A 15,838-nucleotide genomic window follows, 5' to 3' on the forward strand; every position below is an offset into this window, starting at 1 on the left:
TAGTGTATGGATTTATTTTGGAGAGTTTAGGTGGATAGGAAAAATTAGAAATTGAAAAAACAACAATAAAACACTAATGACAACAAAATATTATTTTTAGCATAATAAACACGTGTCATTTGATGTATATGTGTTGGATGTTATTTGTTAGTTCTAACATCACAACATTATAAAAATAAATAATAGTTAAACAAGTTCCAACTAACATTTAAAAGATCGCTATAAAACAGAAAAATGAGCAAGTATATATAACATTGATAATTCTCATTTCCAATCACACATCAATATTAGTTCTTTTCTAACTTTTCATAACGCCATGAATATCTTATATCTCTTTAGTATCACCATTGTATATGGTATTTTTGGAAATATTGTTTCAAATGCTAATCATCTACCATACAAAGCCATATTTAATTTTGGAGACTCTACAAGTGACATCGGAAATGCTGCATTTGACCATCCACCAATGGATAAAAATAGTCCTTATGGTTCAACGTACTTCAAACATCCAGCGGGACGTATGTCTAATGGGAGACTCATCATAGATTTCATAGGTACTTTTTCACGTACTTTACTTTTTTTCTAGTACCTTATGGTTCAACCTATCTTAATATAGTTGTTTAATTAAAATAAATAATTCTTAATTTTGACATATTTTTGAGTGAAAAACTCACTAGCTCACAATCATTTTAATTGCAGCTGAAGCATACGGGTTACCTTTTTTACCGGCCTATAAAAATATAACCCAAAACCAAGAAGATATTAAAAAGGGAGTTAACTTTGCATATGCTGGTGCAACTGCACTTGAGTTCAAGTATTTTGATCGTAGCGGAGTTAGACCACCAGCGACAGAAAACTCATTGAATGTGCAACTTGGTTGGTTTAAAAAGATAAAATCATCCTTATGTAAAAGCAAAAAAGGTTTTTCCCTATCTCCTTTCATACTATATATTTTGTGTCACATACATAAATTTTATTCTATATGACTAACATATTTTTTGTTTTTTTATCTGAATTCTTAGAGTGTGACAAGTTCTTCAAAAAATCATTGTTTCTAGTGGGAGAGATTGGTGGGAATGATGTTTTTTCTCATATTTCTAAAACTATTACAGAACTTCGTGAAATAGTTCCTTTAATCGTCGAATCCATTACAAATACAACTTCAGTATGTTATATCAAATTTTAAAAGTTAAATATTTTTCATTTGTAGAATAATTATGTTTAAGTTTTAATATTATTGAGTAAATAATATTCTTTAATACATGTAAATAATTTATTTATTTCTATGCTAGGCATTACTCGAAGAAGGAGCAGTAGAGCTAGTGGTTCCAGGAAACTTTCCAATAGGCTGCAATGCTGGATTACTGTCTATGGTGAATAGTAAAAAGAAAGAAGACTATGATGAATTTGGGTGTTTGATATCTTACAACACTTTTACTGAATACTTTAATGAACAACTAAAAAATTCTATAGAGACATTAAAACAGAAACATCCTCAAACTAAGATAGTATATTTTGACTACTACAACGATGCCAAACGTTTATATCAAGCACCACAACAATATGGTTTGTGGATATAGTATTTTATTTTCATATCAAGTTTACATTAATTTGTTATTGTGAAGTTCTTTTTAACACATACGCTATTTTGTATACATTAATATTGCAGGATTCATTTCTGATAAGGTTGAATTTTTGAAAGCTTGTTGTGGAGGTGGTGGACCATACAATATTAATGAAAAGTTTTGTGGAATGCCTGGTACAACTGTTTGCTCTGATCCTTCAAAACAAATAAATTGGGATGGAGCCCACTTTACTGAAGCAGCACACAAGCAAATAGCAAAAGGTTTAATGGAAGGACCTTATGCAAATCCTTCTCTAAAATCTGCTCCTTTTAAGATAGCATAGAGATCATGACTGCACACTTTATGAAAGACATTTTTTTGATGAATGCTAAATACAATTATACTTTATCTCTACTAGGATAATTTCAAATGTATTCTACAAAATAAATATAAATTTCTTTTTAACTTGAAATATTATCGGTAAATGAAATAAAAATGCCATTATATTTTCAATAGTTATATATGTAAAAAATTTATTTACCTTCATATAATACGTACTCTCATTGTTTGAAAAGAAAAATTAATTTCATTGTACTATTACAAATAACACACTCTATAATAAAACTTTTACCTCGTCCAACCATTAATAAAACTTTTACCTCGTCCAACAATTAACTGAGGTATATTTCCTAGGAGTGCTATGTTTAATTGTTTTTTTAATAAAAATTACAATCCATTGCCTTGTTTTTGTTAACTATTAAGGAAATAGATCTATCAGGGACCTTACTTTGAATCTTAGTTACTACATTTTCTATTTTTGTTTGTTCTTCAATTGGCTTAAACACCCAGCGTTATATTTTTCCAGATGGCGTCTTTCCCCTTTTCCTTATTTGTTTATTTATTTATTTTGATTTTGATTTACGAAATTAATATTTGTTGGATGAAAAATAAATACTCATGATACAAGAAAAATAAACTAAATATTCACATTCAAAAATATTGATTTCGTTAACTTATTTACTTAAATGTCCCATTGTTTCAAATGACCCTTATTTTTCTATTTATTTTATTTTAATTTTTAAACTTATCTTTTCCCTTGATTATTTTACCCAACCAAAGGGTAATATCATTTTCATGAATTTTCCAAAATATGACGCTTTCTATTTTTTAAATTATAAATTAATCTATTCCTTCTATTGTCCCTTATACCCGACGTGGAAGTTCTTTTGCATGAATACTTTACATAACTAGACTCTAAATTTTCATTTACCTTTCAAAACACCCCTAAAATGGGATTCCATCGACTCAAAAAAATGTTTTCCCCTAAGTTATTATTTCAATCCGACGTAAATACATAATTTTTCCCTTGGGTAATAACAAAAATCAAGAGGTATGTGGCACGCGCTTTATAGTTTTGAAAATACAAAAGTAATATTGTTGAGATCAAACTAATGACCAATATCATTTTCCGCTCGGTGGATCAACAATCGGGGGAAATGACAAGTTTTCATGACCCCCTTCGTTACCTCGCATGTGAACTGAGGTAAAAATCCTTTTTAAACCGAGGTATAATGTGTTTTTCATAGTAGTGTTGTGATTATTCTCTCTCTCTCTCTCTCTCTCTCTCTCTCTCTCTCTCTCTCTCTATATATATATATATATATATATATATATATATATATATATATATATATATATATATATATATATATATATATATAAACACTTAGATAGTAAGGTTCTTTTGAGGAAAATGTTCTTTTTTCATGTATTTTTCTTTATGAATGTTTAATTTTGTGATCAATTCAGAATTATATCCAATTCTGATTTACCTCTAAGTTTAAGGCTAAACATTTTCTTTAAAATTTCGTAGTTAAGACCCACGACAACCATTTGTACAAGCTCATATTTTTGGATCCTAATCATGCACCTATGTTTCATTTTGTATAAATTTAGCACTATTACAGAAAACACCTATTACAACAGTTGGAAAATGGATACCACCACGTGAACCAACCTTTGTGAGGTAAGGTGTGGTTGTATATATGATGTTTTCCACCACGGTCGTGCAAGTGAGCTACCTACCACAACAATTACTTTAAATAACCGTTGTTATATTGTTTAATGCAACATATTTAACAATGGTTGTGCTAAACAACCATTGTGATATATAGACCTGAGTTTATTATAAATTATGTGGAATACTTATTTCTCAAATGCTCAATAAACATATAACCTTTGAATATGCACTAGAATATCATAATATAACAAATTAAGTTATATTAGAAGAACAAGTACACGATTAGTTCTTGACAAAAGGTCTCCAACACCATATCCTTTGCTCTTTAATAGTAAGAACTTGGTTTAATGATCCTACTTCTTCAACCGCCCCTGCCTTTACCTCTAGTTATTTTAGCAAAATATTATCTACTTTGCAAACAATATTAGAGGTGGAGAGAGAGGAGATTGAAGGCCTAAAATCATTAAACCAAGTTCTAACGGTTAAAGAACAACATGCAGTTAACGGTGTGAAGAATTTTTGTCAAGAATTGAACGTGTACTTGTTTTCTAATACAACTTTATCTAGCATATCATAATTTTATAATGCAGTTTGGAAAGTTATATATTTGGAAATGGATTAGAGAAACACTCAAACCACATAATATATAATAAACTTATCTCTTTTAAATAAACATTAACAACAACATTCATCAACAATAAACCATAAATAATAAATACAACATATCAAGTCATAGAATGCTTCAGAAACATAGCATACATATCCTATGATGGCGTGTCCACAATGAAATAAGGATGAAGCTAAAGTTAGAGCAACAAACTTAACATCCCTACCTACAAGTTTGCATCCCTACCTACAAGTCAAAACAAGAAGAAAGTTCATACATCATGAAACAAGCTATTGGAACAGATTTTGAAAAAAAAACTATAGAGAAAACGAACCTGTAAATACTCATTGGTTAATGTAGCGGTAAATTCATGACCATCAAGCTATGGATAAACTTTGACATCAATAAAACCAGATTCGTCACCGCGCTTTTATTGTTTCCAAAGGAAAAGGTAAAAAGTACGAACAAAACCCAAAGATAAAAAGTTTTTAAATCAAAACTAATAAAATTCCAGAGATTACAGGTAAGGGGGTTGGTTACACAAAGGGAAGGTGTTAGCACCGAAAGTGTCCTAGACACTCATAGGGAACCCTTCTTTATGTGTGCATATGTGTTTGGTATAAAAGATGTTTGAGAAAAATAGAGTATGGGGGTGAGAAAAGAATTCATTGATTATATTTTTGTGTTTGACAAGACCTTCGGCCTTGTGCCTACGTACCAACATAAAAATGAGGGATCAAAACCTCATAGTTCGTGGTAAAAATTTCAAACTTGGTGAATTTCTTTTAACAAAAGTTTAAATGAAAAGAAACAAAGGGCCAAAAGTTTGAATGAAGTTGTTAGTTCTTTTTGTCTTTGTGAAGTTTTAAGTCAATATGATTAAGTTTATTTACAAATTTGATTAAGAAAAAGATTTAAAAATTTATTGGCATAAAGCCAATGTCTCTAATCATTAAAACAAAGTTTAAGTTTAAGAAAATCTCAAGCAAAGAAAGTTTTTGAAAAGATGGAGAGATTTTGAAATTTAAGAAGTGGGAAGAGATGAAGAGATTATCTTAAGCACAAATTTAAAAGGTAAGGGTTGAAAAGATCTGGACAATGGGATGCAATCCAACAGACAAAAATGTCATATAGAAACCTATTTTCCCTTGGACTTTAATCAGACAATAATCAATAAGCAATGAGCAATATCCAGACATCATGAAGATCAATGCCTCAAAGAAAGATAGCCACATCCAAGAAAGAAATTCTAGCAGTCTTCTTTGTCTTCTCATGTATCAGATGAAATATTCCTTGATCAACTCAGAGCAAAGCATCAGACACAGAATCAAAATAAAAATTAAGCACCAAGATAGAGTAGCAGATGAGTTCAAACAGATCCCAAGGCTTGCACCAGATGAAGGTTCAATTCACAATAGATTGGTCTCGAAATGTTGGCATTGGCCAAGTCCTTTTTGCGCAGGGAATGTTACCTAATTCTAAGTCCAAAAGTTCAGATCAAGATCAGTAGTCCACCAGATGTTTTTTAATGTTTTTTTTGTTGTTATTAAGTGTTTTAGGGGTCCTAAGACCACAGACAAAATCAAAGCACACAAACAAATATATATACAATCACAAGATATGGCTCAAATGAGCAAAATGGAAATGACATAAACATAAACAAGTTAAATGAAATGTAAATGGCAACTAATGATAAATGACTGAAATTTAAATTGCATAAAGTAAATGACTTAAAGTAAAGAAATATTAACAAGAGTTAGTCAAATGTTAGTTAAAAGTCAGTCAAGTGTTAGCGGTGATTTTTAATTGATTAAGTCATTCTTTGGAGAACACTCAACCATTCATTCACAAGTATGAATCATTAAACCAAGACATCTTCCATGAGAAGGGCTCCAACATGGATAATTCAACAAGTATGCCACTAGCTCCCATGAAAGGAAAAAAGGTCAAGTCTCCACATAATTCCATGAAGAATGGGAGACTTACAACATCACTTACTAGAATGTTATGCCTTGAGGGTCAAATTTAGCTCTATGTTAAGCAATCGTAATTGGACTTATGTAGAAGTCACAACTATCTGAAGTCGCGCAATAAAAATTTAGGTGTTAATGCATGTTAGACATTTGGTATGAAGAACCAAACTCCTAAAACATACCACACACTAAAATAAAAGATCAAGAGGGAGGGACTTATCTCAGTCATACTTGTATTGATTCATCTAACACAAGGTCATTGATGAATCAATTAGCCTTTAGACTTTAGAGATTTCATTGGTCAAATGAAGGAATGGGAAAGAATAGGGATTAAGATGAAGAGGGAGGGGAAGATAGAAACACAAATTGATCATGAGAGGAATTTCATCAAATCAAAACCATCCATTCATTTTGGGAGATGAAATGTACATTTCATCAATCCCCTAAATCCAATGGTTTTGATCAAACAAAAGTCAAATAAACCTTGACCAAGGCCCAAACAAAAAGTCAAACATCACAGGACCATAAAAATGGCTCAACATAATTTTTAAACATTTAATCAATTAAAAATCACATTAAAAATGAATTAAAATACATTTTAATTTGGTCAAAACCTAAAATCCCTTCAAAACACCAAATAAATGGCCAAGGGATTTATCCTAGGTCAAACAAGGTCAAAGGACCTTAGACAAAAAATTTCACTATTTTTGAAAAGTCAGGAGTATTTTTAAACAATTAAAAATATGCACAAAACATTTAATTCATGAAAAACATTAAAATTAATCCAAAAAGATAATTTTAATTAAGAATATGGAAGAGAAAAATATTTAAAGATTTTTGGTGAAAGTCCCATATTTTTTGGATTAAAAATGAAATTTCTATGAATTAAACAAAATAAATGGATTAAATGAAAAATAAGAAATTAAAAAGAAATTAGAAAAAATAAGGGCCATCAGATCTCCCACATTAATTTAGGTGGCAGATCTAATGGCCAAGCGTGTGCTATCCACGATGTGCTCTAGCCAACGCGCCATACACTTGGTATTTAAAAGGAATGGCTCAGATTAAAATATTGAAACATGATCAGATGACCAGGAGGCATGCTAACACACCACCAGAGCTAGGGTTCTGGTCTTCTTCTCCAGTGAACCTCACCGGACTGGTCCACCTTCATCTCAATGAAAAATGAAAAATAAGGACACTATCTCAAAGAAAAAATGCTTAGGAACTCGAATTTGGCCTCAATTCTCTCCAATTCCAAGTATATCAAAAGATACTGGGATTTGAATTTTTAGGATCATGAACTGAGTTGCTTCGATTTAACCTCAACGTAACGCAATCTTGTTGCATACATTGGTAGGACTTTAGCCAACCAAAAATCAAAGAAAATGGTGGAGAATTGAGAGAGAATCGAAGAGATGATGTTTCTAAAAAATCAGCTTTTAGGGAGCTTGAATCTTGCTTGATCTTGGTTCCACTTGGCCTTGGCTTGACTTCAGATGCTTGCAAGAAGTGAATTGGATCAAGGAAGGGTTTGGATTCTTGGAGTTTCAACTTCAAAATAGAAGTGAAATTGGAACTCAATTTTCAATTGAAAACCTTAACGTTTATCCTCTAATGGTGAGGGTTATGGTTGCAGGATCAAAGTTTGGGCACAGTGTCCCCAATTCTGAGAAGAAGGTGTTATATTTATAGGCAATGCAATTGATTTCCACACACTTTCATCAAAATGCCAAAAATAGTAATTCTCACTTCCATGGATGCATGGGCGTGTGATAGGCCCATCAAATGATGCCAAAAGGTCCAAAGTTGATCATGAGCAATGCTGAAAGTGTGTCATGTAGTCATGCAATTGGAAATGGAAAGTGGTCATGAGATTCATCCAAATGGAACCTTGAAGAAAAGCCATGCGTAAGTCCTTAAATCCTTGGCCAAATGAGGTGATCTTGGACTTTTCGGAAAGGTAACATCAAGGGGAACAACTTTCATTTTGAACATGTTTCCATTTGAAGCTCGGATCATGATGAATTTTGAGGTGGACGTTTGGAAAATCAAACGTATTTGAAATTTTTCTAAGTACCAAGCCAAATGTTCACTTCTTCCACCTTCAATAACTTTGGCTATGGGATTCAAATGGAAATATTTCCTTAATCAAAGTTCTAGATATTTCCAACCTATTAAATTTGGTCACAAATTTGACCTCATTTGGATTTGGCATGAAGGAGTCATGCATTTTAGAAGTTGAAGAAAATCTCTTGTTCAATGGTAATGGCATAAAATGACCTGTAATGTTTCCTCTTGACACATGCCCTTGCAAGTTGAATTTGAAGTTCTTCAAAGAATAAAAGTTGAACATAACATCGTTAAATTTATCATTAAACTTGGATGGCCTTCATATAATAAAAATTGAGAAAGTTATGGTCCTTGGAAATTGGCCTCCTAACTAGGATTCAGACAAAATGACCTATAATCTTTCACCATAAAAAATGACTTTCCAAGTAAAACTAGCTCTTGACCTCAACATGAAAGTTGTTTGGAATGTCATAAGGAGTATCGTTTCTCTTGGAATAATTTTCATATGATAAAAATGGTAGGAGATAGGGTTTAGGGAACCCCAATTTTGACTAGTTGACTTTCTCTAGCCAACCACCATGAACCAACTTGCAAACTTGAAGTTATATTGATCTATTGGACTCATGGAGGATCATATATGCATAAGATGGTGTAATATGATGTATCCCTTGAAATAATTTATCAAATGTTGAAGAAACTTGCTGAGGAAGTCACGCAAGATACCTAGATGAATTAGGGTTTCCAAAGCAAACAAGCTTCAAATTCTTGATGATTTCTTGATCAAAATGATAAGTTAAGATCATGGGGACCCGTATATGATGTCTAGAACCAATTTGAACCATCTCTTTATTAATATCCTTGCACTGAGGGTCTTAAACCCTAGTTTTGAGCTTGATGAGGCATTGGTGGATGCACACACTACCTACAAAAGAAACAAAGCTATAAATAGACATAATTTTGGTATTTTGGTTAGTAAAATAATGAAAAATAAAGTATGATACAATCAAATGTGCTTGGTGATCTCTCCCAATGCAAACCCAATGAATGAGGGGTGAGGAGGATGCCAAGGTGTGATCCCTAAAGCCAATGCATATGATGAGATATCATGAGGGATATTAGGGTCAAATTGGGGTATTACAGTTAAGATTTGATGTAATCGTTTCATTTTGGAGTTTCCATATGAGGGAGACTTGTGACAGAGTTGTTAGGGTTTTGTTTGGAGAGAGACGGGTGAAATACTTATTAGGGTTTTATTTTGAGATGGACGACTATTATATACTGAAGCAAGAGATAATTTCACTTATATATTGAAGCTAGCAGAAATATACCCGAACGTATCATACGCTCGAACATACAACATAGTTGCCATCGAACTTTATTTATTCCCTAAGAAAAGGGAAAACATCGATAAAACCCGGGAGAAATATATATGATGGGTAAGGAAGTTGGTTATGCATGGGGAAGGTATTAGCAGCCCTAACATCCATGGTACTCCATGGGAACCATTTTGATTATTCTCGCTCGAATAGGTGTTCTATCTGAAGATTACTCGCGAAAGAATGGGAAAAGGAAGGAAATAGATAAAGTGCTCATTGAGGATTGGGGCCCTCATGCCTACGTATCCTCATAGTGAAATGAGGAATTCAAAGCTCTGTAGTTCAAAGAACTAGTGGTGCGAGATGAAAATAATAGTTATCAAAGTATGGTCTGAACCAAAGGATAGTGTTATTTGAACTCCAACGAGGGTGAAAACATGAACCCAAGACTAAGGTGGATCTTACCAGTACATGGGCTAGCATGGCTACCGCTATAGGGTAATTCCAAAAATATGAAGAAATAAGTGTTTGGGGACGATCCAAACAGCTCTTGATTCATTAGGTGATGCAAGAAGAGCACAAAGAGGTAGTGTATTTGGCTCAAAGACAATTGGTATATCACGGGGAGTGAATGAAGGTAGAATATGAATGCATCATGCAGATTAATGGAATGAAGTGACCAAAGTCACAGAATTGAGTATCTGGTAACAAGTGACTGAGGAATTGTAGTTTGAAACCGAAGGTGAAAGTGTATTGGAACCCATAGGAGAAAATGGGATTTGCACCATAGAGGAAAACAACGTATTAGCCTAAAAAGAAGGAATTAAATGTCTGGGTACGAGCCAAACAACTCTAGGTACAAATGCGGACCACTGTTATATCGTCCTAAAAGGGTGTATATGGATTTCTAAAGAAAATTGTATTTCGATGTCAAAGAAATTGAGTGTCACTAGGTGAAAGATTTATGATCGAAGGTAGATACTGGATCATGAGATATATGAATGGTTCCCTAAGGCGAAGGAGGAATAATTAGGAGTGTCCTCGCCAAAGATTCGCATCCTCGTGCCTACGTATTCTCATTGTGCAATGAGAAAGTCAGAGTAATCGTAGTTCGTGGAACCACGAGAACAAAGAGAGAGATAGGGGTGATGAAAATTAGTATAACTTGTACCAACAGAATGGTATCAAGGGAACCCACAAATCGAACTTGGAATTAAAGAGTAAACATGCATCTTAGCCAAAAACAAGATGACTTAAATGTCTGGGTACGATCCAAATAACTCTTGACTCACAAGATGGGTAGTTGCTATATCGTCCTAAAAGGGTATAGGCAAGGCCCAAGAGAAAGTATTGTTGTGTACAAGGAACAGTAAATTAGGGTCTTACAACTTCCACGAAAAGAAAAAGAACATATGTAAGTAAATAATACTTGTATATTAAAGTCCAAATTTGATATTTTGTGTATAATTCAAATTTTGATTTGATTGAACATGTTAAAATAAAATTAATAATAAAGAATATAAAATAATGGATTATAAATACATTAACAAATATATTTTTTTTTAAAGATATTGTATTTTTTCGTTGGAAGTTACTTTTTTAACCCATTTCTATAAATTCACTACTATTACATCACAATAACTTTCTTCTTTCTATAGTATATATACAAAATTTATTCATGTTGATAATGGTTGAATAATTATAAAAATAAGGTTTACTAATTAAATATTTTCTAATTATGGTTGAATCAATGGTAAGAAACCATGAATTAAAAAAATTGTGAAAATGTATGGTAGATAAAGCCACTAAAACACAATTTATACTAAATATAACAAAATTATTAGGATTTCTAATTTTAGTGTATGGATTTATTTTGGAGAGTTTAGGTGGATAGGAAAAATTAGAAATTGAAAAAACAACAATAAAACACTAATGACAACAAAATATTATTTTTTAGCATAATAAACACGTGTCATTTGATGTATATGTGTTGGATGTTATTTGTTAGTTCTAACATCACAACATTATAAAAATAAATAATAGTTAAACAAGTTCCAACTAACATTTAAAAGATCGCTATAAAACAGAAAAATGAGCAAGTATATATAACATTGATAATTCTCATTTCCAATCACACATCAATATTAGTTCTTTTCTAACTTTTCATAACGCCATGAATATCTTATATCTCTTTAGTATCACCATTGTATATGGTATTTTTGGAAATATTGTTTCAAATGCTAATCATCTACCATACAAAGCCATATTTAATTTTGGCGACTCTACAAGTGACATCGGAAATGCTGCATTTGACCATCCACCAATGGATAAAAATAGTCCTTATGGTTCAACGTACTTCAAACATCCAGCGGGACGTATGTCTAATGGGAGACTCATCATAGATTTCATAGGTACTTTTTCACGTACTTTACTTTTTTTCTAGTACCTTATGGTTCAACCTATCTTAATATAGTTGTTTAATTAAAATAAATAATTCTTAATTTTGACATATTTTTGAGTGAAAAACTCACTAGCTCACAATCATTTTAATTGCAGCTGAAGCATACGGGTTACCTTTTTACCGGCCTATAAAAATATCACCCAACCAAGAAGATATAAAAAGGGAGTTAACTTTGCATATGCTGGTGCAACTGCACTTGAGTTCAAGTATTTTGATCGTAGCGGAGTTAGACCACCAGCGACAGAAAACTCATTGAATGTGCAGCTTGGTTGGTTTAAAAAGATAAAATCATCCTTATGTAAAAGCAAAGGGTTTTTCCCTATCTCCTTTCATACTATATATTTTGTGTCACATACATAAATTTTATTCTATATGACTAACATATTTTTTGTTTTTTTATCTGAATTCTTAGAGTGTGACAAGTTCTTCAAAAAATCATTGTTTCTAGTGGGAGAGATTGGTGGGAATGATGTTTTTTCTCATATTTCTAAAACTATTACAGAACTTCGTGAAATAGTTCCTTTAATCGTCGAATCCATTACAAATACAACTTCAGTATGTTATATCAAATTTTAAAAGTTAAATATTTTTCATTTGTAGAATAATTATGTTTAAGTTTTAATATTATTGAGTAAATAATATTCTTTAATACATGTAAATAATTTATTTATTTCTATGCTAGGCATTACTCGAAGAAGGAGCAGTAGAGCTAGTGGTTCCAGGAAACTTTCCAATAGGCTGCAATGCTGGATTACTGTCTATGGTGAATAGTAAAAAGAAAGAAGACTATGATGAATTTGGGTGTTTGATATCTTACAACACTTTTACTGAATACTTTAATGAACAACTAAAAAATTCTATAGAGACATTAAAACAGAAACATCCTCAAACTAAGATAGTATATTTTGACTACTACAACGATGCCAAACGTTTATATCAAGCACCACAACAATATGGTTTGTGGATATAGTATTTTATTTTCATATCAAGTTTACATTAATTTGTTATTGTGAAGTTCTTTTTAACACATACGCTATTTTGTATACATTAATATTGCAGGATTCATTTCTGATAAGGTTGAATTTTTGAAAGCTTGTTGTGGAGGTGGTGGACCATACAATATTAATGAAAAGTTTTGTGGAATGCCTGGTACAACTGTTTGCTCTGATCCTTCAAAACAAATAAATTGGGATGGAGCCCACTTTACTGAAGCAGCACACAAGCAAATAGCAAAAGGTTTAATGGAAGGACCTTATGCAAATCCTTCTCTAAAATCTGCTCCTTTTAAGATAGCATAGAGATCATGACTGCACACTTTATGAAAGACATTTTTTTGATGAATGCTAAATACAATTATACTTTATCTCTACTAGGAGAATTTCAAATGTATTCTACAAAATAAATATAAATTTCTTTTTAACTTGAAATATTATCGGTAAATGAAATAAAAATGCCATTATATTTTCAATAGTTATATATGTAAAAAATTTATTTACCTTCATATAATAAGTACTCTCATTGTTTGAAAAGAAAAATTAATTTCATTGTACTATTACAAATAACACACTCTATAATAAAACTTTTACCTCGTCCAACCATTAATAAAACTTTTACCTCGTCCAACAATTAACTGAGGTATATTTCCTAGGAGTGCTATGTTTAATTGTTTTTTTAATAAAAATTACAATCCATTGCCTTGTTTTTGTTAACTATTAAGGAAATAGATCTATCAGGGACCTTACTTTGAATCTTAGTTACTACATTTTCTATTTTTGTTTGTTCTTCAATTGGCTTAAACACCAGCGTTATATTTTTCCAGATGGCGTCTTTCCCCTTTTCCTTATTTGTTATTTATTTATTTTGATTTTGATTTACGAAATTAATATTTGTTGGATGAAAAATAAATTCTCATGATACAAGAAAAATAAACTAAATATTCACATTCAAAAATATTGATTTCGTTAACTTATTTACTTAAATGTCCCATTGTTTCAAATGACCCTTATTTTTCTATTTATTTTATTTTAATTTTTAAACTTATCTTTTCCCTTGATTATTTTACCCAACCAAAGGGTAATATCATTTTCATGAATTTTCCAAAATATGACGCTTTCTATTTTTTAAATTATAAATTAATCTATTCCTTCTATTGTCCCTTATACCCGACGTGGAAGTTCTTTTGCATGAATACTTTACATAACTAGACTCTAAATTTTCATTTACCTTTCAAAACACCCCTAAAATGGGATTCCATCGACTCAAAAAAAATGTTTTCCCCTAAGTTATTATTTCAATCCGACGTAAATACATAATTTTTCCCTTGGGTAATAACAAAAATCAAGAGGTATGTGGCACGCGCTTTATAGTTTTGAAAATACAAAAGTAATATTGTTGGAGATCAAACTAATGACCAATATCATTTTCCGCTCGGTGGATCAACAATCGGGGGGAAATGACAAGTTTTCATGACCCCCTTCGTTACCTCGCATGTGAACTGAGGTAAAAATCCTTTTTAAAACCGAGGTATAATGTGTTTTCATAGTAGTGTTGTGATTATTCTCTCTCTCTCTCCTCTCTCTCTCTCCTCTCTCTCTCTCTCTCTCTCTCTCTCTCTCTCTCTCTCTATATATATAAGCATCAGACACAGAATCAAAATAAAAATTAAGCACCAAGATAGAGTAGCAGATGAGTTCAAACAGATCCCAAGGCTTGCACCAGATGAAGGTTCAATTCGCAATAGATTGGTCTCGAAATGTTGGCATTGGCCAAGTCCTTTTTGCGCAGGGAATGTTACCTAATTCTAAGTCCAAAAGTTCAGATCAAGATCAGTAGTCCACCAGATGTTTTTTAATGTTTTTTTTTTGTTGTTATTAAGTGTTTTAGGGGTCCTAAGACCACAAACAAAATCAAAGCACACAAACAAATATATATACAATCACAAGATATGGCTCAAATGAGCAAAATGGAAATGACATAAACATAAACAAGTTAAATGAAATGTAAATGGAAACTAATGATAAATGACTGAAATTTAAATTGCATAAAGTAAATGACTTAAAGTAAAGAAATATTAACAAGAGTTAGTCAAATGTTAGTTAAAAGTCAGTCAAGTGTTAGCGGTGATTTTTAATTGATTAAGTCATTCTTTGGAGAACACTCAACCATTCATTCACAAGTATGAATCATTAAACCAAGACATCTTCCATGAGAAGGGCTCCAACATGGATAATTCAACAAGTATGCCACTAGCTCCCATGAAAGGAAAAAAGGTCAAGTCTCCACATAATTCCATGAAGAATGGGAGACTTACAACATCACTTACTAGAATGTTATGCCTTGAGGGTCAAATTTAGCTCTATGTTAAGCAATCGTAATTGGACTTATGTAGAAGTCACAACTATCTGAAGTCGCACAATAAAAATTTAGGTGTTAATGCATGTTAGACATTTGGTATGAAGAACCAAACTCCTAAAACATACCACACACTAAAATAAAAGATCAAGAGGGAGGGACTTATCTCAGTCATACTTGTATTGATTCATCTAACACAAGGTCATTGATGAATCAATTAGCCTTTAGACTTTAGAGATTTCATTGGTCAAATGAAGGAATGGAAAAATAGGGATTAAGATGAAGAGGGAGGGGAAATAGAAACACAAATTGATCATGAGAGGAATTTCATCAAATCAAAACCATCCATTCATTTTGGGAGATGAAATGTACATTTCATCAATCCCCTAAATCCAATGGTTTTGATCAAACAAAAGTCAAATAAACCATGACCAAGGCCCAAACAAAAAGTCAAACATCACAGGACCAAAAA

The 15,838-nt window shown here is 31.9% G+C and overlaps 1 protein-coding gene and 1 pseudogene across 1 annotated transcript; both read left to right on the plus strand.

Moving 5' to 3' along the window:
• Positions 1-316: 316 nt before the first annotated feature.
• On the plus strand, positions 317-1,908 carry LOC127080484 (GDSL esterase/lipase At5g45910). Its single transcript, XM_051020799.1, has 5 exons — positions 317-554; positions 700-921; positions 1,023-1,165; positions 1,293-1,566; positions 1,670-1,908. The coding sequence occupies exons 1-5, from the start codon at positions 317-319 to the stop codon at positions 1,906-1,908; spliced, it is 1,116 nt and encodes a 371-aa protein (XP_050876756.1).
• A 9,819-nt stretch (positions 1,909-11,727) lies between these two features.
• Positions 11,728-13,313, plus strand: LOC127080485 (GDSL esterase/lipase At5g45910-like; annotated as a pseudogene).
• Positions 13,314-15,838: the final 2,525 nt, after the last annotated feature.

Source organism: Lathyrus oleraceus, chromosome 5 (genome assembly GCF_024323335.1).
Source record: "Lathyrus oleraceus cultivar Zhongwan6 chromosome 5, CAAS_Psat_ZW6_1.0, whole genome shotgun sequence".
NCBI lineage: Eukaryota > Viridiplantae > Streptophyta > Magnoliopsida > Fabales > Fabaceae > Lathyrus > Lathyrus oleraceus.

Bases quoted from the DNA above. Each gene is read 5' to 3' on its own strand.
- LOC127080484 (XM_051020799.1), top strand. From the start codon at position 317: ATGAATATCTTATATCTCTTTAGTATCACCATTGTATATGGTATTTTT. The intron at 922-1,022 runs GTTTTTCCCTAT...CTGAATTCTTAG, and splicing joins CTTATGTAAAAGCAAAAAAG to AGTGTGACAAGTTCTTCAAA. The intron at 1,567-1,669 runs GTTTGTGGATAT...TTAATATTGCAG, and splicing joins TCAAGCACCACAACAATATG to GATTCATTTCTGATAAGGTT.